The following is a 27,989-nucleotide window of genomic DNA, read 5'->3' on the forward strand; positions in this document are numbered from 1 at the left end:
CACTTTTGTCTCTTTGCGAAGATAAATTTGTCAGAGCTGCGTTTGTACGAGCTTTCCTTAGAAAGTTGATTTTTTTAAACTAATAATAAATGAGTTATCCTTTAATGTTATAATTCGTGGAAAAATATCATACAAGGCAAAAGTTCTTGGCGGCCATCTTGAATCCGCCATTTTGGAATGAAGCCGACATGGAAAATTAGAGGACTTTTCAGGATTCGTTCTGCATGTAAAGAGGAACTATTCCTGAAAATTTAAGCTAATTATGAATTAATTTCACATAAAATCCTAAATTTAGTGGGTTACTATACTATCTTGTATGTAAGTAGAAGAAAAAATAGCTTGCTCTTTGAGAAGAGAGAAGGTTGTAGAAAATCTGATATTGTTCAGTTGTTGGATATTTCTGAATGATTCTGTACTTTCGGTATTTAAGTATATCGATATTTTAGTATGAGTTATGCAAAATTTCGAATTTTTAAAGTGCTGCTTTCATTACTTTTTACGTCCATATTCTGATCCAAAACCATTCCATCCAGTATCTCGATTTCACCTGTAGTGGCAATTATCGTTGTCTTCTTGTGGCCCTCTCATAAATTTTGTTAAAATGAATATTTTTCTTATTGATTTCAGCTCTATTGGTTTCTTTTGAACATCAACTGCTGAAGGTTTCAAATTTCGAAGATTTACAGTTTTGTGTGATCGAAATGTCTTTACATTATTTGAACTTTGGTTGTAATAAAATTGAAATGAAAACAGAAAATGCTCCTATTAAAGTTGAAATGAAAAATGAAAACGAGTCATTTGAAGAGTGTAATTATAAACTATGTACTGCTAACATTAATGATCATAAGGATCCTCTTGCTATAGCTTTGGAATACAAGGAAAGAGAAATTGCAACGAAAGTAGTGAATATCGATTTAGAAAAGAATGAGGATGAATCAATATCAGATTGGAAACTAACTTCGAAAGCATTATGTTTGGTGGAGCGTTTACCAATAGGTGTGCTTGTAAAGGCCAAACGTTTTCCCAGTAAGGTCAGGCCAAGATCATCCGGTCTTAGAAACATCAAAGGGTCAGTGAGTGACATGTGTCCCACTATTGGAGACAAGAACGAAGACGGAGAGGATGTTCAACAAAATAATAATCGAGAAGTTGTTAGCAATGCGCAAACCCTGAGGTACGTTTAAATGCTTTTATTTTATTTGGGGTATGTTTTGTATAAATATTTCTTTTCAACACTTGCAATACTTCGTTAAATATTTTTTTCCTTCACCTTAAACTGTGTTATGGGAATAACCAACATTTGAACACACAAAGAATGTAACATAATGCGTAGCGTTGTAAGAGGTGAGACAGTTTGGTACTTTAATAAGTATCGGATCGGAACGGTAACCGTAAATTGCTATAAACGTCCTCGTTACACTGGGCCTTGAGTGTTAGGATTGAATACTGACACGCTTTTAAGTAATGTCAGTATCCGGTAATGTGTTTCTTTGTGTAGGGAACAGTGTCTGGTCAAATTATTTATATCTTTCCCCTCTCACTCAAAATATTTTCATAATATAAAAATCATATTTTAGTGTTTATTTATCGGCTCTGAAACTGCAATATCATTTTATATACAAAACAACTTAGTAATTAAGAATGCCAAATACGAATCACACAAACGAAATATCAAGTTTTTTTTTTAAAAAAAAAGAGTTTGTTAACGTTACGGGACCCTTTTACATATTGTGATTGCTCTAATATTGATGTATGGCACATCACGAACAAACTCTTAATAGACTAAACAGAAATTCAGCTTTTACTCATTTGCAAGTAGCTTATTTTATTATATGGCTTCATTAATTTTCTTCGGTATAAGTTCACATCTCAGAAAATTATATCTTAAGATGGAGTGTCTTATCATATCCACTTCTACCACGGGCAAAGCTTATAGATAAAAGGTTTTTTCTTCCTACTTTTGTATGACATTTCCAGACAAAATAATATGTTCTCTTGAAGAACGCTTTCGTGTGTTCTTTGAACACTAACCATGTTACGGGGTCAAGGTTACTCACTGGAAGAGCGATCGCTTCTGGCATTGGGGCTACTGGTTCTCTCCCAAATCACGATAGTTTCCTTGCGTTTCTTGGAAATCTCACGTCCTTTTCACTGTTTTCATTCCACTATTGTCATGCGTTTCGTCTCCCTTAGCCTAGGTTCTTAAATATGGGATATTATACTTAACCATTCTACAAATAAATGTTGACAGCTAATTTGCTCAAGGTAAGAGAATCTAAGAGGATTAAAATTCATTTATAATCGATGGGATTTGATAACATTACTAAGAGAAGAAAATTATGAATAATTAACGATTCTCTTTCGATGTTTTCAAACGAATAGATTGTTCGATACTTCATTTTACTTAGGTATAGAGAGCAATACCTGTTATGTAACGAAATATTAAGTTATAACTTTAGATTTATTTCTTTGTTTTTATTGATAAGTAGCAGTCTTTCCCCGATAATTCTGGAAATTAGCCCTCCTAAATGTGCAATTTTAAATATTTTTTTTTTTAGCGTTTTTCGTGTTTCTTCTTTTTTTCATAGTGGAAAGTATGTATTCTTAGATGAGAGTATGGTTGCTTAGCTAGAGATATTCTAAGATTCTAACTCCCGATCTTACAAGGAACAAACATGCACCTGTCATCCGGACATCCAAATCAAACCTAGTCCATTCGATAAGCATGTTCATGCACAAAGAATTGGGTGCCAAGAACAACGGAGTAATGCCCTGGGGCTCATAAACCCTATTAGTATAAAGAAAATCGTAGACTCGTAGTGAAATACCTATTGCATCAACACTGTTCATTGGAGTCATAGTTTATATTTTTATTTTCTTCTGCATGAAACAAGCTTTCCAGAGGTTCTATATATTGGAGCCCATAATGTACTTGAACGGGGAAAATTGGGAGAATGTCGAGAAAATTCCCTCCACAAATCCCTCCCATCAACTTTAAACTACTTGGAGTGGCTCCGGGTAAAACACACAAATCAAATATATCTCGAAATATACTACAGGGGATAAGAAATGTGTGTAGCAAGTTTTGTTTTGATAGACCGAATAGATATCAGAATCAAGCTTGTATACAAATACATGCTTTTTCTCTGGGATTGAACCAAGGATCTCGCTCACAAATATGACAAATGGTACTTAAGAAGTGGGATAGTACAGTGAAAATTAAAAAGAATCTCAACAAAAGAATTGAATGATCGTAGTTTCAATACAGATTCTTTTGCACACGTTAGTTAGGAAGGCAATGATTATGTAAGGGAAATATATACTGGATATAGTAAGAGGTGATATAGTAGCAAGCATTAAAGTATAGTAAATTATAGTAAATTTCCTTTCTGATGAAGGTAAAAAAAAAAAAAAAAAAAAAAAGCCCACAGATCGTACTATAAAATGTACATTGTAAGAAATACCCCGCTCGATAGGATTTAGCTAGATTACATATAATCAGGATGTATTTTTTTTTCTTTTGCCGTTGTTTCTAAAGTTTTAGACTGCAGCTAAGTCTTATAGGTTTAACTTCAGTATATATCCAATTACCTCGAAATGCTGGGTTAACGACCAAAATTTTGTGATATACTGAGAATCTAAGTTAGAGTTACGCTTACCTAAGACAAACTACAGAAGACAATAATGTAATAGGCTATGCGTGAAACCAAGTAACAGCGTCAGGTGTATATCTCCTGAACAAGTTTGTTCATATTGAGTTACGTATTTTCTCAGTTAATATCCAAACCGGAAATGGTAGTAATTTTTAACTTTTCCGGTTTTACTAGAGAGGTTAGTGATTTCAAGTTATGAGTAGCTACTGTAGTTTCCAAAGCATATTCATTTTTGTTTATACCCGCCGTCACTTCTCGCTTGCTCCCTACGGGACCAGCCCCGCAAGTTTCGTCCAGCTTTAAGGGTGTTGACCACAAAATATTTTTCAAAAGCTAACAATTTTAATGTTGCCCGTTTTTCTAAGTGAAAAGAGATAATGAAATGTAACTTACCACAATAATAGATAATGAATAACTTATTTGATTTATTACAAAATAAATACAAACATTATTTAAAAAGTAGTTAACAAATACCAAGACCACATGATAAGTTATCAACTACCGTTGAGTTCATTTTTCTAGTCGCTGCCTTAAGCTAGATTTTTGAGTAATTCAAATTTTGGACATACTCCAATTTCCATGGATGGCAACACTTATAGATATGTATTTTCTGATGTAGAATAACATTATCTATTATTGTGGTAAGTTACATTTCATTATCTTTTTTCACTTACGAGAAATGGGCAAAAGAATAATTGTCAACTTTTCAAAAATATTTAGTAGTCTGCCCCCTTAAGGAGAATATATATACAACTGTTGTACAGTTGGTGCATGTTTTGCGCATCAATATTGTTTTCAAAGTGTATCAGTTGGCAAGTATATTGATTTGTATATTTATTTAGACATAAACCAAGATAATAACACTCTAGACTTGATTAAGGTATTATTTTAGGGAAGGAAAATGAAATGCAATAATATCCTAAAGTAGATAGCACCTCGTAAAACTGTACACCATGCAACATAAGCAGTGATCAAGAACGAACAAATAGATAAAAGTTGAAATTTACTGTGAGTTTTCTACACTTAACAATAGAAATTACATGTTATTCTTTCACAGAACGTACGCCACAATAAATGTTACTTATTGTCAATGCATTAGCTCATAAATTATGGGAATTATAGTTTAGAAACAAGTTAACGTAAAGTTATGTAAGAAAAACGGTCATTTATTTTTTTAAATTTTAAAGTATGTTTCAACTACGCCACAAAGATTACACCACTTCATAGTTTGGAATGTCAAATTTTTTATTATTACATAAAATATGTTTAATTTGTTTTTCGAAATATTATTTTATCTTTGGTGACTGAGAACAAAATAATACTTTGTTTACCAAAGTCAGTCTGAAGATAGTCACATAGTTTATGTAGAATATTTGTAACATCAGATTTTGCAGTTGGCTCGGTAAGCGAGCTTGCTAAGGCATGTCTCTTTGACAATTATTTTGTAAATTTAAGAGATTTATTTTTACCTAGTTCAAATCCCACTGTGTTGTACTTTTTGTTTTTCCTTCTACGATCTAATTGTATAATTAATGTAATTAATTTCAATTATCTATGCCATTTAATTGTGCTTTTTACTAGAAAGAATATTAAAAGTTTATGTATAAAACTATAGTTTGAGATCTCATTAAATTGCGGTGATGCATTATAAAAACATCTAAACAATGAAGCAGAATTTATTTGAATTTACCAAGTATTTAGATCTGAGTCATTCTCTTTTAAACAATTGATTATTATCGATTCATTACAAACAATAAAATTAAAGTAATTTAGGAAGAATATAGGTATTTTTGTACAAACAATTTGCGTTAACTTGGTATTTGCTCTTCTATGCACTAGTGAATTGTGCATATTTGTGTACCGACGCTAATACATGGTGCTGATACCAACGTCTATCGGCTTTAACTGCTATCTGGAAAGAATCGATGTAATTATTTGACGGAATGGTAGATTAACTGTGTGTTCCTTTATCTGCAATGCGATGTAGCCACATAGTGGAAATCGCGTGTTGCTCTTTTGTCCGTTGGCGACATTTTTAGAATAACCGATCTATCTATCTATCTATTGCTGCTTGAAAGTGGCCTATTTGCAAACTCGAATTTATAGGTCTAAAAGTAGTACGACGGTATAATAAATTATAGTAGGTTCAGTGAATTGCGTAGAATTAACCAAAAAAGTAAAAGCCAACTAGTGTTTCATTGCAAAATTGTATTATCAACTGAGAAAAACATGTCCCAAAGTGGTCTATTTGCCGACTATGAAAATCACAAAGAAAAGTGTTTTATTTTTAGAATATTGATATTTGATAGGCATTAAAGAGCTGAAAGGAACAACTTAATCTTCATCAACTATATTATCAACCTTCGAATAAAAAAGTTTGCATATTTGGGACATAAAAGTCAATGTGATAGTCAAGAATGATGTTCGGTCATCAGAGGAAAAAGTGAAAAAAAATTATTTTTTTAAAATTTCTGATATTAACTGTTGTGAGTATCTATAATTGTTTAATGTTGTGTTATTGGCTATTAAAATAGGTTTTTCATCCTAATTGAGTGTTTAATATGAAAATATTTATTATAAAACAAAAAAAGTGGTCTATATGCGGAAAAAAGAACCAGATTTCGCCAAAAACCGGAGTAATCTAATTCTCCATAAACGTTTAAGGAAAATAAGGTTTGAAATATATTTTCCTTTAGGGTGAAATTGTACATGACAATTTTTACTTCAAGCTGCTTGTGGTCTATTTGCAGAATTCAGTGTCACCATCTCCTATCTGAATACTACATTGTCATTTGACCGATGTTTTAAATCAAATACTTGAAACTGAGTGTAAGTTAATGGTGGAATTCAATTTATGAACACGAATTCCTAATTGACATGAGAAAATGCACTTTACGGTTCCTTTTAAAAGTCACATGATTAATGTTCTTGCCCAATTGATGTTTTATTACGTGCTACCTAATTTGCAACATTGTGTTTTTGTGGTCTAAATGCGGAGTAACGCTGCCAACCTTGCACAGTAGATAAACTACAATATAACGATACACAATAGATAAAATTTTCTAATGTCGAACATGAATTAAGCGTGCCACACATTTTTTTACGAAATTAAAAGTAGATTTCAATCATTTAAAAGTGGAAAAATACAATTATATTGCCAAAAAAACAAATACTATTTACCAGCATTAGGGAGGAGATGCGGAGAATTACACAGACAGAGACTAAGGTTTCTTATCTGATCAGTGAGTTATACTTGATATTTGTGAGACCACTTTCACATACATCTATAAAGGTGCCTCCCCCCCCCCTCGCACTTTAAAATTTCGACTTGAAACTAAAATCAATCCTTTCTTTTTTTGTGTGTGTTGTTACTGTTTGGAAGAAACAATCATTTGTTTCCATAAACATAAAGAAATATATACAAAACAAAGTTGGAGGCAAAATTCACAATGACCCACTCACTTTCAAATTTCGATTCAAAACCAAAATCAATCTTTAGTTTTTGATTGTCTTGAAGGAAAAAATAGTTTGTTTCGAAAAACTTTAAGATATATTTAAAAACAAAGCTGGGACTAACTTCATACTGACCCACCACTTTCAAATTTTGATTCGAAACCGAAGCCGGTTGTTTGTTTTTCAGTTGTTAATGATTCTATTGAAAGAAATAGCTTCCTTCGAAAATTATTAAGACATCTTTACACGTTCACTGCCCTCCTCTACTCTTTAATTTAGATCAAACCTGAAGTTATTGATGGATTTTAAAAGAAAGAGATATTTGTTTTCAAAATCATAAAGGTATATTTAAATAAAGCTGGAATGTTGCCAAATTTACCTTAGTTCCTTCACTTAGAAAATTTGATTCAAAACCAAAATCAATATTCTTTATATCGGTTTGTTGTTGATCATTCTGAAGAAAAGTAGTTTGTTTCGATAAACATAAGGATATATTTACATTAATGAACGTGGCTTATTTTTCGTTTGTTCGTGATTGTTTGAGGAAGAAAATCGAAAAACGAAAGCAAATATTTACAGGATACATTTGGTGGTAAATTCATACTACTAATTCTACTTTTAAATTTGAATTCGACTCATGCCAATCATTTGTTTTTCGTTTCTTTCTGATTGGTCTCAAAAGAAAATAATTTGTATCGAAAAATATTAAGAGTCGTTTATAAAATAATATTGGGTGATCCAACTTCACACTAGTCTTTTATTTTCTTTCATTATTGATTGTTTTGAAGAAAAATCGAAAAGCATTAAATATATTTTAATAATAAAGCTGGTGATCATCTTCATGCTTGCCCTGTACTTGCAAATTTCATTCAAACCAGAAAGCAATAAAAAAAATGGGAAGAGGAACACAATCAGTAGCTTACGCACAAGTTCGTCAAGGGAGATTCAGACTCCCCAAGCTCATTATATATATATATATATATATATATATATATGTGTGTGTGTGTGTGTGTCTGTGTGTGTATCTTTTACTTCTTTTACATGACATTTTGCTCAAATAGGATTTCAAACCCCGAAATCTCTCCCCTTGCATACGCTACTGAAAAGAAATATTCTTTGAAAGGACTGCATATTTTAGAAACAATCAGATAAGTTAGCTAATTAGTAACTACTGTAACTAGTGCGAATTAAACACATTAAGATATTTTCTAGCGTTTGCACGGGACTCTGTAGGTTGCTAGTTTTAAATATTACTTTATTGTGAATTGTAAAAAAAAAAAAAATCCAAAATTTTGCAGCTCATTAAATTCTGTCGCCCTGTGCTCGAGCACAGAATAGCACTTACATAAATACGAGCCTAAAAGTATGGCTTTGGTTAGGAATCAAAAGTAGAAAGTGGCGAGATGGCAATTCACACACGTCTTTCACATATTTCCTATAGTTATCAGCACCTTGTCCGAGGCGGTAAGACTCATATGATCCTAGTTCAAGGGGATACATTATTACAATTACAATCCTAGATTTTTGATATATTCTGTTAAAATTAAAGTTAATGATGATTTTAATTTATTGTATTTTTAACCAAAGAAAGTACTGCCTTCTTGCTGGTGTTATAAAGAAAAGCTTGGTGAAGTTTTTTTTTTTTTTTTTAATATCAATTTTGCCTTATTAGGTGTAATGTTACTGAGCCTGCTATTGTTGGCCACTAATAACAATTTTTAAGCGCCATTAATATTTATTTTTGCAGAGTTTTTCGAAAAGTACACAAAAGGTTTTATCCTCTTGCATGTCAGGTTCTTAGGTTCAACTAGATTTATCAATTGATATGCATATCTCATCTTTGGACAATTTTGTACAATAATCTATTGTAGAATTTAAAGAGATAATATAGTTGTTTGAACAGTATATTAATACAAACATATTATAGACCTTAAGTGTAGAAGTAGATTATTACATGTACAGATTAGTGTAAAATTTCCTGTAGTTACATTCTTCCATCAGTTTCAATTTATACAGGAACGAAAGCCAGCTCATAGGGCAAAATATTCCTGTTAGGAACAATATTAATGGCAAATTCTTCCCTGCAGAAACGCATTGTAACGTACTTCATTTTGTAAAACATTTAGTAGTTTATTTTTACGATATTCTCCTTTTTGTTCAGTACATTACATTAGTTATAAATGTATATGTATTATTAATTACATATATATATTATATTAATAATATTAATAATTATTCGAGAAAACACAATGTAGAATTTTCTTAGCGGATTCCGATAATATCCCAGTTCGTCACTAATATTTGTCAAGAATGGAAGGGTGAATTTATCTCATTTAAATAAATATGTTCCACAATAATTTTCGTTTAAAAAAAATGTTGCAATATGACGCATATTTTCTTTGAGCCCTTCTTGGAAGAACTGAAATTAGTGAAATATAAAGAGATTGCACTGTTCAACAACTTTTGATCGAAAGTATGTAAATTCTTTGAAATTGCGATTTTTACATTCATTTAAGCATAATATGAAAGCAAGTGATTATAGAAAAATTTTCTTAGCTCAGGTTGTGAAAAAAAACGCCCTTGTACAACAGTAGCTGTATATATACAAATGTATTAATATTTATAGAACATTTAAGCAAAATCCTTGTAAAAATCTACATTTCACTTTTTTTTATCTATTTCGCTGTGATGTGATATCTGGGGAGTTAAGAAGTGCCCTAACCTATAGCTTTCTATACCCTTGTACTTCCTTTTTCAAAATTGCGCAAATACCAGTTTTACAGCGATACAGAAAATAAAGTGACCGTGGTGAAGTTAAGCATTAACAATTCCGTAATAAAAATCAGTATTAACATCAAAAGATAAAAAATATATACAAATACCTTTTTGTGCAAGAACTACACTGCAATGTAGACAAAAGTTTCAAGTGATCCCTTGTACAGGATTATGTTTATTTTATTTTGAGCGTCTTCGCTTGGCTTGCCTTTTGTAGATTACATCTGGAGCGTCTTTTGCAATAGTCCAACAGTAGTCGGCCAATATGTTAGAACTCCACTTTCTCTCATATCTCTTCTCCATGGCTGCAATATCTTGATGGAAACGCTCACCATGTTCGTCACTTACTGCTCCACAATCTTCGGGAAAGAAGTCTAGATGTGAATGAAGAAAGTGTAGTTTCAGAGACATATTGCAACCAAGATTTTCGTAGCACAATAACAACTTTGCTACCAGTTGTTTGTAATTTGTTGCTCGGTGTCCTCCCAAGAACTGTGAACATACACTCTTCAAGCTTTCCCACGCAGCTTTCTCCTCACCTTGAAGAATTTCGTCGAAATTGTGGTCTTTCAATAGTTGCCTAATCTGTGGCCCTATGAAAACAATCTCTTTAACTCTGGCATCACTTAATCGAGGGAATTGTCCTCTTAGGTACTTATAGGCCTCATCCTCTTGGTTCATGCTCTTAACAAAACTTTTCATAAGACCTTATTTAATATGTAGAGGGGGAAGCAAAATTCGGTTACGATCTACCAGTGGTTCATGCTGCACATTTTTCACTCCCGGCTGAAGAGTTTCTCTGGTACTCCAATCACTTTTGCGGTTATGACATCCACGATCTCTACTGTCCCATTCACATATAAAGCAACAATGCTTTGTATACCCTAACTGCATTCCTAGCAACAGTGTTATTACTTTAAGGTCACCCCAAATGAGCCACTGAAAATCGTAATATTTAATGGCTTTAAGTAAACGTTTCAAGTTTTCATAAGATTCCTTCATATGAACTGCGTAACCTACAGGAATTGAAGGAAGTTCATTTCCAATATGTAAAAGCACTGCCTTTAAACTGACCTTGGACGAATCTATAAAGAGTCTCCACTCCGTAGGTTCGTAATTAATTTTAAGTGCCCTCATGAGACCATTTACATCTGTAGATGCCACAAGTGTGTCTTCCATAGTAAAAAATGAAGTGAACATCTCCCTATTCCGATACACTGAAATATTTACTTTTTCCTGCAATAAATTCCATAAATTCCACGCTAAAATTTCGGCTTTGCTTTTCGAGAGGTCCAAGTCTCTGATTAGATCACTTAGTTCCTCTTGAGTAAGTCTATGTATTTCACATGGAGGTTCTTCTACAACAAACGTAGGGTCCTTCGAAGTACTTGATTCAGGAGCTTCAATTTCTTGATCATCATCAGAAAAAAGATCGTATTCTTTAGGTGGGTCAGGAACAGGTAGTCCTTCTCCATGTGGGACAGGGCGCATTGCAGAAGGAATGTTAGGATAGATCAAGGCCCGCTTCTTCTTCGTGGAAATTCCCTTCTTGACGGAAAAAACATACAAAAATAACAGTCTCTGATGTGGTCGCTTGGCTCCCTCCAAATCATGGGCACTGCAAAAGGCATTGAGCGCCCCTTCCCATTAATCCAATTTCTTACATTGCTGGCACAAGTGTTACACACAATGTGGGGTGCCCAAGATTTATCTTGGTCCCCAATTTTACAACCAAAGTAATATTGATAGGCTTTTCTTATTAGTGGTGTTATAGTCTGCATTTGTGAGGAAAATGTCACTTCCCCACACACGTAGCAGAAGCTATCCGCACTGTTTACACAATTTCGCGGCATTTTTGTTTATTGAAATCCTCAAACTGTCACTTAAAATAGTTCCGACAATTATTTAAAAATATACATTCGAAATACCAGTATTTTTTGCGTACTTGTAGTTGTATTTTTATGTCCTTCACTACACAAACGTCACACCCAAAACGCTGATAACTGCACTAAACCTGTCCTTTCTAACAATGGCAAAACACTACTGAGATAAGGAACACAATGAAACCAAGCGATCATATAGTTTCTCCAGTGTTGCCAGATCAGTGTAACATTTTATCCCAAAGAAGCGAATATATGAAGCGAATATTTTTGAAGCGTTATTATTAGACTTGCCTGTAAAACGAAAAGTAGAGCTAATATTTGAAAATAACTTTCATATTCGTGATCAGCACCACAAAATCAATAAGAATTAGCTGATTTTGTTCAATTTACATTTTCGTTGTTGGACAGTGTTACATTCCATCCGACGATTTTTAAAAAAATCCAAGATATCAAGTAAATGTCAATCGATATTGATAAAAGGTCTTTAGTTAATATTTTCTTTTAGGATTTTTCACAGTCTTTAGTGCTTGGGATCAATCAGAAATAAATCGATGGCTTTACTAGTATAGAGTGAAATCCCCCTAAAGGGGTGAAAGGTGGATCAAAGCAACCCCATGTTGTAAACATTTAAAACAATTTTGCAGGATAAGCTATATTATTACTTTCGTAATAATAATAATAATCATAATAATAAAATTGACTCAATGTGGTGCATATCTTTTGAGGCTTCACAATCATCCCTACTACGTGAATTTAAAATCAATCGAGAACTAGACATTGAAATTATCTCATTTCCCCGGTATTCAAATAAATAAAAGTGTTCTACAGTTACATACGTAATATTGTTCTATCTTTACACATGTCAATAATGAGGGAGTGAATCCCTTCTGATTGTAAATAAAATATTTCCACAGCAATTTCGTAAGTCTTCTATTTTTGAAATGAAATTAAATGAAATTTTTGAGTTTTATGTGGGAGGAAAGGAGGAACCCAAGAGAACCCACGAACACGATGTTTTCTTTTGTTAATTTCTCACGTTATACATCTAAATTAAGGGAGACGATGATGATGATAATGAACGAAATTGTGGAATGAAGACGACCGAGAGCAGAAGAACTTGAAATTTCAATGCACATACTTTTTGCCACCACAAAAAAAACCTAAATGAAAACCGGGATCAAACCAGGGATCCTATGCACCATAGATGAGCACTTTACCATTGAGCATCTATAGTTGAGTTCTTTACCTATTTAACGAAAAATGAATTAAAGTACTGTATTAGATGTCTAAATTTATGTTTTCTATAAAAGTAATAAACTCGACATAATTTAAATACGTATATGTTAAAGTATGTTAAAGTAAAAAAAAATATGTTTAAAAAAACAACAAAATTGCTGAATACAGTTTTTCCTATACTCATACGTTTAAAATAAACATCATGGTGTGAAATGCACTTGAATTATGTATATTTTTTGAGAAGGATTGTAGCAGGTTGCAGTGCACTTGAATTTTCTAATTATCTAAGCATCACCGCTAATTACATATCTCAACTTTAAAAAATCAGTGCATCTTTAATTCGTATTAGTATAAGTAAACAAGTATTTACTTATATAAACTGTTGTCGTTTAGAAATCCTAATCCAGAATATTACTGTCTTATAACTTTGAGAATATTAAAAGTTGAATATATTAACAAAACTGTATTGGCGGACTTCCACTACAACTTATTATAAAGGTAACCAAGAAAGTTCTGTCGATTTTTGTGGAGATCTGTGTTCAATTGGCTCTCATACCGTGAGTTGAATGCAAATGAAGATAATGCCAAAGTCAGTTGTTGGTGTGGTTATATCCAACATACTACTTGGTTCTGGCAGTTCACTTATACCGTGAACTTGCATAAGGACAGAATGAACATGGGACCTCCACATAACGTCGTAAGTGCTTGTATGGTGTACAAGTTCAAACTGGGGTCAAACGCCAATGCAGAGGGGCGGAATATATACCAGGCCTTTGGTAAGGGTGTCGTGACTACGGGACAGTGCAGCAGTGGTTTAGCAACTTTAAGGACGGTGACGAAACACTCGAAGACGCCCCATATGCCAGAAGACCAACACATGTACAAAATGAAGATCGTCAGCCAGCAATTGAGGCTAACAGTTTCCAAACATATGAGGAACAGGAACTACAATTCAGTGTGAGTGGAGAAACCATTCGGCAGCACCTCCATCAACTTGGGAAGCACTACAAGTTGGGTAGGTGAGTCTCACATGAATTGACTCCTGAGCTCCTTCGTAGCTAAGCGGTTAGCGTACGCGCCTTTGGTGAGGGAGACCTGGGTTCGATTCCGGGCGGAAGCTCATGTGGTTCGGATTCCACATTAATCAATAGGTCCCGTCTTATATAGCCTCGCTGCTGAAAGGGACGTGAAACTCAAATCAAATCAAATCAAATGAATTGACTCCGGGCAAGAAGGCAACACGAGCAGACCCATATGTTTCTTTGTTTTCTCGTCTGAGGAAAGACCCATTTCTGGACAGGTTGTTGACATGTGATGAGAAGTGGGTCCTGTACGAAGTTCCACAATACCGTCGTTATTGGTTAGCATCCCATGAACTGGTTCTAAAACAGCCGAAACCAGCACTGCACCAGAAGAATGTCCTCCTGTGTGTTTGGTGGACTGCTTGCGGCATCATGTATGGGGACATGTTACAAGCTGGCCAGAGAATCAATGTAACTGTGTACTGTCAGCAGTTGATCCGTGTTCAAGAAAAACTCAAAGCTCTGGAGCCAGTACTTCTGAACCACAAAGGGGTCCTCTTGTTACAGGACAACGCTAAGCCCTACGTGGGTAGGGTGACTCGGGACACCATTTTACGCCTTGCATTAAATACTATTATATCCGTCACACTCCCCGGACATTGTACACCCGATTATCACCTGTTCCATTTCTTGTACAATCACCTTAGAGGAAGCCACTTCAAATTCCTAGTAGAGGTGGAAAATTCATTTGATTTCTTCGCTTCACGGACCACCGCGATGGGATCCTTGGCTTTATAGAACGTCGATGTTTATGAGGATCATTTTTGATTTTCCAGGTACGTCTTAGGTGACAACGATGTTAGAAGGTGGTGGTTGTAAAAGCGACATAACTTTCTCGGTTACCTTTATAAAATGTGTACCCCTGAAATGAGTTTACATCTTACCGCCTAGCTGTTTAAGCTGATAAGAACTATCTCAAATGAGTAGGAAAAGCGTAGTCACTACCATGAGCAAAATAAAATGTGATGAACTAGTAAGGTAGAACTATTTAGGGAAGAAATATATTTCTGATGGAAATGATATGATACGTCTACCCTGAAATGAGATTTAACCAGGAAAACCTAATTCAGTATGGCCGACTAGCGGTAAACCTTAAATCGCATGATTGCCAACAATGAAGCTATCTACTGTGCACGGTTATATTGTAGAGAATGCAGAGGTTGGCAAGCCTTACTACGCATTTAGACCACAAATTTCTCAAGTCGGCTAATAGACCACCAAGATTCTGCCAATAGACCACCTCAATCAGCAAATAGGCCACTTTAATAAAAGTAGATAATGAAAAGAGGTCTTTTTGCTAACAAATTTCCGCAACTAGACCACTTGCAGATTACTATCTATCTATCTATATATATATATATATATATATATATATATATACAGAGAAATACGAATGTCGGGTCAAAACATATCAAAGGAACCCCCATCCGAAGAATCCAATTATGCATAAGTAATGGCGAAACAGCGGCGGCGCTAGAGGGGCACAAAGAAAGTGAATGAAACATGGAGATGAGTGAACAATTTACACTGAAAAATTGTAGGAGGAGATGTTACTTGTAACATGCAACAACAAATGTTAATGAACAAAGGCAACAACGGCTAGTCTGTAGGGACTTTATGGGAGGCGGATTGTAGGAATACAGTATCTTTGTAATGGTGAAAATTAGGAATGTCGGGTCAAAAGATATCAAATGAAATCCCATCCGAAGAATCCAGTTATGTATAAGTGATGGCAAACAGTGGCGGCGCCAGGGGGAGAACAAAGAATGTGAATGAAACGCGGAGAAAAGTTGAAATTGGTGAAAACACAACTATTTGAAAGCAATCAGGAAACAAGGAATACAACTCTAGGTGTACTGTATGATACATGTCCGATGACAAAGGGCGCATAGTTACAGTAGAAGGAACAAGGGGGCATGCAGAGCGTCGCGTAGTAGAGTTAGTTATAGGAGTAGTGAAAGCGTGGGTAACGAGAGCGTTCGCATCGAAGGTGCAGAGGACAGCGCACAGTTCTTTCGTACTGAATGGGGCAATGACAGTAACAGCACAAGTGTTTTAATGCTACACTCTACAGGCAGGGCAGAGATCCATGTGTATGTGAATGTGGTTTACTTTGTGTCGTGTGAAACAGTGTTGATGTTGACAAGCGCGGGACGGACAAGTACTGTGTGTAATGCAACACAATGAATAGGATAGTATACACTAACGCCGAAATGGCATATATGCATTTGATGTACGGCTTAGCGTAGCAGAAGAAACACGTAGATCATATGCGGAACGCTACCCACATCGACAAATTCCAGCACCGAGGATGTTTATTCGTATTCATCAGCGATTGCGGGACACTGGGTCATTCCTTCCCAACACAGACATTCCGAGACGACGACGCGTTCGAACACCCCCATTGGAAGAGAGGGTACTCCGACATGTGACCTGGAACCCTAGTATTAGTACCCGACGAATAACAAGGCAGGAACACGTTTCGCATCAAGTCGTGCTAACCATCTTGCATAGTAATAATCTCAGACCATACCACGTACAACGAACGCATGCGTTATACGATGGTGACTATGAAACCCGACGATGTTTCTGTCGTTGGTTATACCGCCGCTGCCGTGTATTACCGGCCTTTCTAACACAGGTATTGTTCTCGGATGAGGCATTATTCACACGGGATGGCATCACAAATTTCCACAATGACCATCGATGGGCACTCAACAACCCGCATGCATGTAGAGACGAAGCATCAACAGCGTTTCCAATTGCATGTGTGGGCTGGTATTATTGGCGACTACGTTGTGGGAACACACTTCTTACCACAGCGATTGAACGCAAAATCGTATCTCCAGTTTCTGACTCAGAACCTACCTATTCTGCTTGAAGATGTGCCACTGAGGACACGACAGTGTATGTGGTTTATGCATGATGACGCTCCTGCCGACTCATGTCACACCATTCGTGCATATCTGAACAAAACATTTTCACGCAGGTGGAAAGGTCGTGGTGGAAGACAAGCATGGCCCCCACGTTCACACGACCTGACTCCCCTAGATTTTTTTCCTGTGGGGTTACGTGAAGAGTCTCGTGTATACACGGCCCCTGCATGATGTTGAAGATCTTCGCCAGCGTGTATGTGCTGTATTTGCCACATTATGGCAAACGCTAGCGATATTGGCACCAGTCAGAGAATCCTTACGCCATCGTGTAACTGTCTGTCTCGAAGAACAAGGAGAACATATTGAACAGCTGCTATAGAATGGCATTATGTTGACCATAGTAAGTACGATACCTCTTGTTTTTACAGTACACTGGGTCCCACCTTCCATACGTGTTTTTACGATCTGCACGTTTCATCACTAAGAGTGTTTAACAGTTTCTTTGCACCTCCCATGCGCCGCCACTGTTCCGCAGTACGTGTGTATAGTTGGATTCTTCGGATGGGATTTCCTTTGATATCTTTTCACCCGACATTTCTATTTCTCCGTTAAAATGATACTGTATTTCAGCATTCCACCTCTCATAGTGTCTCTACAGCGCAGCCATTGTTGCCTTTGTTCATTAACATTTAATGCTGCATGTTCCATATAACATCCGCTCCTACAGTTTGTCAGTGTAAATTGTTCACCTTTCTCCGCATTTCATTCACTTTCTTTATGCTTCCCCTGGCGCCGCCAGTGTTTTGCCATCACTTATACATAATTGGATTCTTCGGATGAAATTTCCTTTGATATCTTTTGACCCGACATTCCTATTTCTCACCATTACAAAGATACTGTATTCCTACAATCCGCCTCCCATAAAGTCTCTACAGACTAGCCGTTGTTGCCTTTGTCCATTAACATTTGTTGTTGCATGTTCCAAGTAACATCCCCTCCTACAATTTTTCAGTGTAAATTGTTCACTTATCTCCATGTTCCATTCACTTTCTTTGTACCTCTCTAGCGCCGCCACTGTTTCGCCATTACTTAAGCATAATTGGATTCTTCGTCTGGAGTTTCCTTTAATATGTTTTGACCCGACATTCGTATTTCTCTCCGTTCTTGAGATATTGCAAATTGCCGCCTCGGAAGGTGATATTTCAGACGCCTCTAGCGTCCAAACGAAGCCGCATTCACCCAATGTTGATATGACATTTTTTTGCTTGTTTTTACCTGTAGATACATTTCCCAAATTTTCTGATATTCATGCACGACCACGCTGATATATATATATATATATATATATATATATATATATATATATATATATATATACACATAGTTATTCTGAACTTAGAATATGACAGTCACGTATATATCTGCTGATTCTGAATTTACTAATATTGCCCTACAGTCTTGAGTACCGGTATGTACTCTGTTTTTCAGTCATCTATGTGATATTACAATGAATAAGTGTACAAATGTAAATAAAACAAATATTACAACACTTATATTAAAATTCAGTAGTTATAACAGCCAGTAAAAAAATAAAGATAAGATCATTACAACTTTTTGTATTGTTCATATTAAATGCATAAGAAGTAGTCATTCATGGACATAATCTTTACTTCAGTCATATGAGATTAGTAACAAACGCGTCATTACCAACTGCTTATCAAGACGAGATATTATTTACGTTTAAGGTTCACCATAAGGTAAGTGGTTACTCATAATAGAGTACATACACTGTCTTATAAACGGTTAGTCACATGCTGAATAATGGTTCATCAGTAATTTGCATACTGTCAACAATAGAGTAAAAGTGTGAATGTATGTTGGAATATGAGCAAAAATTCAATTTGTGATAAATTTATCTTGCATTGCTCTTTAATTTGTGATTTTCCACGTGAATTCCAGGCTTTTACTGGCAGTAATCTCAGAACATCCTTCACATGAAACGGGAAACTACATAATATTAAATTATTACTAAAGGACGCATTTTCACTTTTAAAAAATACCTAATCTGTTTTCGAGGAGGTCAGAAGTGCTTCGCAGATATTCGTGTTTAATATATGGATAAACAAATGTGATAATTTTACTAAAACATGTTTGATCATCTGTTGGGTATACGCGGCTGCATATAAATTCGAGAACAAAAGCAGCTGAAGTACTGTTATTTCTATAATATGAAGAGGCTATATCAGACGTTGATCTACAGTCTAACCTGGTATCCGAACCACATAACCACCGCCGGGAATTGAACCACGCCTTCCAAGCCAATGCCGCGTACGTAATCTAAGTGAGGGCTCGAAAGGCAAACCATAATTAACGTGTTCAATATGACTCTTATTCAAATGAATCAATAATATAATAGAATGATTGGCTTTAGAGGTTTGAAACTAATGGCTTGTGGTTTACATCTTTCGTTCAGTTTTACAATCAGCATTCAGGTATAATTTTCGTCTATGCTAAGCAGTGCTTGTGTGCGTTATTGTAGTCCTAGATATGTGTTTCTTTTCGACAAGTCAATTCATTCAGTGGTAATACTTCTTTCACACCATCTGATTTCGTTCCGCATTGACTTGAATCACATTTTCAAATATACCTTTTCCGACATTAGGCAAAAATACAAATATCACACTACCCTGAGGGAAATAATGGAGTCAGTTAATCTATAGTACTATAGGACCTGTTGGTTTCATTTGGATAAGATTCGTACGAAAAAGAAATGATTGTGTGAAAAGAACGTTACAAGTTGTAATTTTCTGTTTGCTTGTATTTCGATACCACGAACATTTTCTTAAGGAGTAGTGTATATATCTGGTAAGAATTTCTATATTTTAATTTTCGTTTCACTTCGTTGTAACAACTCTATTAATACACTAGTAAAGTTATATTATTATCACAAGTTCCAATACCTATAATTATTGGAGTGATTGCTTATGGATGAATTTAATATTTATATGTGTTTAAGAATAACTTTAGTTCAGCATTTCTGGCGTACACCAAAAAGGTAATTTAAACATGAATACGTACCAATTGTGGTGTTGTTCATTTTGTGCCAACTGTACACTATAACTAAACATATTCGTACATTTTTAATGGAGTAGATTTCTCATATATTCTTATATGTTAATGCTAATATTTGGAATAGTTAATTTTCAAAGATGCACATGGAACAGTCTACCGTTCTTTCCTCTGTTCTTGAATAGCACTGTTCGTTACACTTAGTTCTTAAAAAAATACAAATGTTATGTGATATGTACAGGCGAATTCTCGTAGGCTATCTTTATTCTTTGTGTATTTTCACACATCTTCCTGTTTCTCTCTTATTACTGGTATTGTATCATTACAGACAATACAACATTTCATCTTTAGGCTGGTCTATATATTTCAGGTAAATTGTCGTCAAATTTAGATGGGATGGATGACTCTTACTCAGATATGCCTTCGATTATCTTATATTACTCGATACTGCAGCAATTAGTAACAATTCTTGGCTCTAATTACATAAACTTAGTCACATATCTTATGACATAACTTTTTGCAGCATGAAACCAAGACACCAGTTAATTGATTAAAGCTTCCTATCTGATCAATAAAACAATTTTTATTCTTTCTTAATCTCGCTTATCCGCGTACTGCTGGATACCCGAATTTGTATTATACTTAGGTGTTAGAAATTTCGTACTAATTTCTGCTTTATATATACCCTCCATTAGAGCATTAAGCCATTTGTGTTTTATCATGTAATTGACTACTTTTCCTTATGCATCAACAAGGTTCTGAACTCTACTATTTTTGTGGGCTCTGAACCACACTGTAGTTGAGTAGTAGTAAGGGATTTTTGTGAAACTACTATTCGGCTTACAGACCATGCGACGCACGGTTTATAATAATTTATGTCAGTGATATTTCTTGCTGTAATCATGGCAATAAATGTATATATTGAAATAGGCTTCTCAGGCAGCTACTGTTTATTTTCTAACGTAGAAACTTTCAATAATCGTTGCCATCGGGTATGAAGGAGAAATTCTTCATTAAGATCACAAGATATCTTCTCAAATGTAAACAATTCACATGGAACACTACCATTGAGAAAATGATGATTTTTCTATCTATCTCGCCTTGAATTAAGCTAAATTACAAAATATTGTAATAAATCCAGACTATTGTATTATATAATTGGTTATTAACTTGGAGGAAGGAATACTGACGAATTTTGAGAACAAAACTTCGGGCGAGTGACCTGAATCACAGTAGTGTGAGGTGAATTGAAAGAAAATTTACGTCGCTCCAAGTATAGTTGATAGGAAGAGTTCACATATTATTACACGAACAATGAAATCGAAATGTCTAGGATAGGTAGGTCATGTCGCTTGAATCAATAATGTACAGGTGTTACGTAGGATTCCTGTTAAAGAAAATGCTATACAGTCGGTTATGTAAGTCGAAAAATGATATGACATTATACAACGAGAAGAAAGTGAGTGATATAAATCCAGGTTGTCTTGGTTTAATCCAGTGAAGAAGTTTTATTTCTGGCTCTATAAGCTTTCCGTTTAGGTGAATCACAGAGCGAATCGTTTTCGTATATTACCGAACGTGTACTGAAGTTTAACAGTGAAGGGTATATTCTATTATATTCTGGGTTTAACACTGCTTCTAAAGTTAAATAGTGTACTACTAATATTTATCAAAACTTCAAATGAAGGTCAGGGCTGTTGCAAATATTTAACTCTTTTTCGGTCTTCATTCACACTTTCCGAAACGTGATCACAACAAATATTTTATCTGCTTGAAGCCAGCAGAACACACATTTCATCACGAAGGTGCAGCCTCTACAACAAGTGTGTCCAGAAAACCAAAGCATTACTTCAACTTTTCAATTTCACAGATCGTTCAGTAAATACAACCAGGGTAAGCTATGCACGTTGTCCCCGGTTCCGGACTTGTACAGGTTCTCGATCTTTTTACAGGAGTGAAAATTGACCAGTTTCAGGACGCATTTTTTTTTACAAACAAATGGAACTTTAGCTGAGATGATATGAATGAAATGTGTACTGTTTTTTAGAATGCATTGATAAAAACGGGAAAAGAATATATTTTCTAAAACATTATTTTAAATGTTAATTCCTTTTCTATTTTCGTCGTTATAACGGTTTGTAAAGATTGAGTATTCATCACAACATTAGATATATAGTATTATGTATGTTTCACTGCCTCAAGCAGTTGTTTAAATAAGTCATATAATGCACGAACCCTTTGAAATTGCATAAATATATTTAGTGAAGAAAGTTGACAAAGAATTGTCCCGTCAAGATTGTTGCCTAATAACTCCTGAATGAAATACGTAATATAAGTGTGAATAATGCAGAAAGAAAGTGTGATTATTGGACATAGTTTCCTCAAATGATACGTTAGGAACTGGAAAGTTTTGCAATTTAGAAGAAAAATTATGATAATACTTCGTTTGCTTGATGAAATTTCTGAAGACTTATGCCACAAGAACCTCGGCAGTGTAAGGCGTTGCAAATATTAAAATTTCAAAAGAAGAATATATATTGTGTTTAAGACATATGGGTTCACATCTTAATAATATTTAATGACATCCACATGAAAACCTAGTTTTCCTAAAATTTCTTCTGTGCTGGCAAACCTGTGGACAGTAAACTATTAGATGATGTGTGATAGATGTATGTACGTACTATATTAATTTTGTGTCATACTCCAAAATGGAAATGTGATACATATAATTGAAAACAACACAAATAGCCCTGTCAGCAGTTAAAACATAGATCACTAGCCCACTGGTTTTTAGTAGAGATTTAATACAGCAGATTTCACCATCCTGCCATAACCCACTCGTAAAAAACCCAAGTTTAGCCTACATTTACATACGTTCATTTACTCATAGAATCTTCATTCCAGTCAGAGACAGTGGCAACTTCAGTATAAAATTTAATTTCAAACGATTTTCTCCCTTCCTGAGCTAAGAGAAAGTGGATGTGAAATATACGTACTGAGAAGTAATACAATGATCTTGTTGCTTTGGGGGGGGGTGCAGTATTTTCCTCAACACTTGTGCACGACTCATTTGCTTTGATTGATAGTTATGTGTATTAAGTTCTCTTTATCTAAGAAGAGAGACTCGTGACATGAAAATTTTTCACGTTTATTTCTAATTGCGTTCTTTTATGATTCCCATTTCAATGAAAGTAATATGACAAAGACCCAATTGAAGGTAGGCACTGAAGATACTAGAAAATTTATTTCAAAGAACTCAGATGGTTACTCATTAATAATGTAATGTATAACACGTTTCTTTCATTTCTTTAAAATATAGAGTGGACCATTTATCTGGACCTGCTCCTTTAGCTTTTAAAGTAACAACAATAAACACTGAAGTTTTTCGCAATTCAAATAATACCCAGGAGACGCTATTTGACATTCCTTGCAATATGAGTGTTGCAAACCAAATATAGTATTTGTTTCGTCCAAAGTCATTACATGAGGCTATTACAAACTGTAAATCTACGTGTTACCAGGAATCTAGAAGAATAGCACACTTGTTTTTCGTGTTGCAAGATAAGGACGTTCCAGCGTTATAACCTATGAAGCTTAAAAGCTTCTATTACTATCAACCTCAATGAGACGACCGGCGCACTGTTTATCCTCATTATCCTATCGTCGAATTCTACAATCACATTTCTTATGAATAGGTGAAAAGATACCAGGAATTGAAAAGTCGATGTTTCTTAAAAGGTTTTATGGACAAAAACATCTAGATATGTATCAAATTTATTACGTAGATATAATTATATCAATGGACATGAAGATCGTAATTTTTATGAAAATTTAATATATCAAAGCAATCCGAGGTTATTGAAAACATCAGCAGTTATTATTATCAGCTTCAAATAACATTTTGTGCAAAATTTTTAAAATTTGGTATAGCCTTCCTCTTTTTCCTTCTCGTTATAGTAACAGTATCTGGTATTTGTAATTGTAGCAAGTTGTCGCATTTACTAAATTTTCTGACATATTTTAACAATATATTTCTTAAACATATTCATTGACTTCCTGCCTCCATATTCATCTATAATATCATGTTCGTTCACTACAACAACAAATGTTCCTTGATATGTACTAGTAATATTTCATGTTCAATGTTATGAAACTTCATTTTATCACAAAAAATAACGTCCGAATGCCTGTGAACCCCTCATATTTTAAATAGTACAAATAAGTATCTCCCTATTAGTGTGTATTTTTTATACCAGCGTTTCCGTTTTCTGGAGTTTCATATTATATATTTCCAGTTTCTGTTCTTTGTTTTTTGTAAGTTTCTTAAACACTCCTTCCAGAAAAGCAAATGCCTTTATTAGACGAAATCACAAAAAATCTCATTCACCAGAAAAACCTCAGACGGGGAGAGAATGTGGAAAGGGATTTACTCGCAGTTCATATTTGGCAACTCACATTTTAAAATATTCACTTAAAAAAAATCACATATGCCAAGTGTGTGGCAAGGAATTTACACGCAGTTCATACTTGACAAGACACGTTTTGATACATACAGGTGAAAAACCTCACAAGTGTAAAGTGTGTGGACGGGGATTTATTGATAAATCCCTTTTGGCAAAACACACGCTTACACACACAGGTGAAAAACCTCAGAAATGCCAAGAGTGTGGTAAAAGATTCATTGAAAAATCAAATTTGGCAAAACACATGTTCACGCATACAGGTGAAAAACCACACAAATGCCTAGAGTGTGGAAACGGATTTGTTTATAAATCAGATTTGGCAAGTCACATGTACTCACACACAGGTGAAAAACCTCAGAAATGCCAAGAGTGTGGTAAAAGATTCATTGAAAAATCAAATTTGGCAAAACACATGTTCACACATACTGATGAAAAACCTCACAAATGCCAAGAGTGTGCAAAGGAATATATTTGGAAATCATCTCTAAAAAAACACATGTTCTCACATACAAGTGAAAAACCTCACAACTGCCAAGAGTGTGGGAAGGGATTTACTCGCAAATATGATTTGGCAAAACACAAGTTTAAACATACAGGTAAACACCCTCACAATTGCCTAGAGTGCGGAAAGGGATTTATTACGAAATACGATTTGGCAAAACATACGTTCACACATACAGGAAGAAAACCTCACAATTGCCTAGAGTGTGGTAAAGGATTCATTCAAAAATCAAACTTGGTAAGACACATGTTCACGCATACAGGTGAAAGACCTCACAGTTGCCTAGAGTGTGGAAAGGGATATGTTAAAAAATCAGATTTGGCAAATCACATGTTCTCACATACAGGTGAGAAACGTCACAGGTGCCCGGAGTGTGGAAAGGGATTTATTAGAAAGTCACGTTTTAAAAGACACATGTTCTTACATACAAGTAAAAACCTTACAGCTGCCAAGAGTGTGGAAAGGAATTTATTGGGAAATACGATTTGGAAAATCACATGTTCACACATGTAGATGGACACCCTCACAATTGCCTAGAGTGTGGAAAGGGATTTACTAGGAAGTACGATTTGGCAAGACACATGTTCACGCATACATGTAAAAAACTTCACATATGCCAAGAATGTGGAAAGGGATTTATTAAAGAGTCAGATTTGACAAGACATGTTCTCACATACAGGTGAGAAACCTCGAGAATGCCAATAGTGAGGAAAGTGATTTATTGGGCAAGCCGGATTGGCAAAACATGTGCGCACATACAGGTGAAAAATCTCACAAGTGTCAAGAGACTGAATATGAATTTATTAAAAGTCAGATTAGGGAGAAGATATGCTTTCACATACAGGTGAAAAATCTCACAACTCCCAAGAGTATGGAAAGGGACTTATTGGAAAATCAGGATTAGCAAAACAAGTTCACACAAAGTTGAAAACTCTTACAGGTGACAAGAGTGTGGAAATGGATTTAGTAAGTCAGATTTGTAACGAGAAATTTTTCACATACAGGCGAAAACCCTACAAGAGTCAAGAGTGTGGAAACTTATTTATTAAAAAGGCCGATTTACCAAGTCATATGTTCTAACACCCAGTAAAAATATTCAAGAGTGTGGAAAGGGATTTATTGGGAAAACACGATTGGCAAAACACACACTCACTAAAAATATTCAAGAGTGTGGAAAGGGATTTATTGGGAAATCACGATTGGCAAAACACAGGCTCACACATACAGGTGAAATACCTCACAAGTGTCACGAATATAAAGGGTTTTACTGAAATGTCAGATTTGGGAAGACATGCTCTCAAATACAAGTAAAAAATCAACGTTCCAAGAGTGCGAAAAGTTTATTTGGAAATCAGAATCGGCAAGACATGCTCACACATAGACGTAAAAAACCTACTATTACTGTGGACAGACATTTATTGAAAAATCAGATTTTGCAAAACACATGTTCACACATATCGGAGAAAAACTACATATGCCAAAAGTGTGAAAAGGGATTAGGAAGAAAATCAAGTTTGGCAACGCATGTCCTCATACTGGTGTAAAGCCTCACAATTTCCAAGATTGTCGGATGATTCATTAGAAAACCCATTTAGCAGGACACGTCGTACATGCAAAATTAAAAACTTCGTACTAAGGGAATGAAAAGAATTTTATACAAGATCAACGTTGGTAGCGCGCATGTTGACATGCACATGCTGTGTCACAATAGACAAAATCGAACCTACCATTGAATAATAATGTAAGTTTGAGTAAGCACTATATATATATATATATATATATATATATATATATATATATATATATATATATGCAAGCTATATACTTTCCACAGATAAATCTTTAATTCAGTTTTTAGGAAAATAAGTTAAAAGTTACTGACCGAATTGCTGGTTACGTGTTAGTTGTTGGTAACCCCGTAAAATATTTATTTCTTGATTTATAACATGTGCATTTTACGCAAGCCCATACGGATTCCTGTAAATTTCGGGCGGGAACATAGAAACAGAAGAGTGTCTTCTAAAACCTGAAGGGAAGAGAAATTGCCCGAAAACATGCATTTATTTTGAAAAGTAAGAAATTAGTTCAACGGATTTAGCGTGGTGCGCTCATAGTGATGCAAGCCTAAGTAGAAACAAAACTTGATCTTTGATGCTTTTTTGTCCCATTCCATTCTTATAACATTATTTTTTTTAAAATATGATAGTTTACAACTGATTAGAACAATGTAACACGTAAGAAGTGAGCAAAGTTTGAAAGTGCATAACAGTTTCGTAGCTAGTAAATCCCTACCCGATTCATGTTCCCTTTTCAGTGCAGTAGAAATAAAATTATTCTTCTTACATTGAGTGTTTCCGATTTGCAATCCTAATTTTATGCCAGTTCTTTAGCTTCCGCCGTAAGTACACGTGAGTCGCTTCACTCAATGTGTGTGTGTGTGTGATCTGAGTTATTTGTGTGGGGTGTAATTGTCCGTAGGAACATGGTTCACCCTACCCACGTCTGTTTTGCGCATTGTGTATGTGCGTTTCCTTTTAAACGTTAGTATGTTGATGTGTCTGTGTGACGTCATGTCTCACTTCAACGTGTGATAGAAACCACTCAATATGAAGCCGGGTTATGGGTGTCTGTACTATTCCGCTTAGAACAGGATTTTCTAGTAAACTCTCTCCTATAGGGTAACTCCCAATAATTGACAATATAAGACCAGTATTTGACAAATTACATGTTTTTTCACCCTTTAAATGGGTCTGATCTACTGATCTCTCGTATAGTTACGAAGGCATTCTTCCTTCATCCATACACACCATCATGGTAAAAATATACACTGGTAATTACCGTATTATATTTTAAATATGTATACCAAAGATTGACCATTGTCCCAGAAATTCACACTATGATTTGGGATAATCACCAGTAATTACCATTGAATTTTCTTTTTCTGTACTATGAATATTTGTATTATTTCAGTATTAACGTCCATTGTATAGAAAAATA

General features: G+C 34.9%; 1 protein-coding gene across 5 annotated transcripts in view; it reads left to right on the top strand.

The window, feature by feature from the left end:
- LOC145685812 (uncharacterized) overlaps nucleotides 1-27,805 on the top strand; it is a 37,540-nt gene extending 9,735 nt beyond the window's left edge. For 4 of the 5 annotated variants that reach the window (XM_081758377.1, XM_081758378.1, XM_081758379.1 and 1 more), the window contains exons 2-3: nucleotides 628-1,174; nucleotides 24,368-27,805. In XM_081758377.1, coding sequence (XP_081614503.1) covers nucleotides 702-1,174; nucleotides 24,368-25,505 — 1,611 coding nt within the window. In that variant the 5' untranslated portion in view covers nucleotides 628-701 and the 3' untranslated portion in view covers nucleotides 25,506-27,805. Of the gene's footprint in view, nucleotides 1-627; nucleotides 1,175-23,346 lie in introns of all 5 variants that reach the window. The other variant, XM_081758382.1, reaches the window with a different exon arrangement.
- The last annotated feature ends 184 nt before the right edge of the window (nucleotides 27,806-27,989 follow it).

The sequence above is a fragment of the Thermobia domestica genome, chromosome 5 (assembly GCF_964235325.1).
Source record: "Thermobia domestica chromosome 5, izTheDome1.hap1.1, whole genome shotgun sequence".
Taxonomy (NCBI): domain Eukaryota; kingdom Metazoa; phylum Arthropoda; class Insecta; order Zygentoma; family Lepismatidae; genus Thermobia; species Thermobia domestica.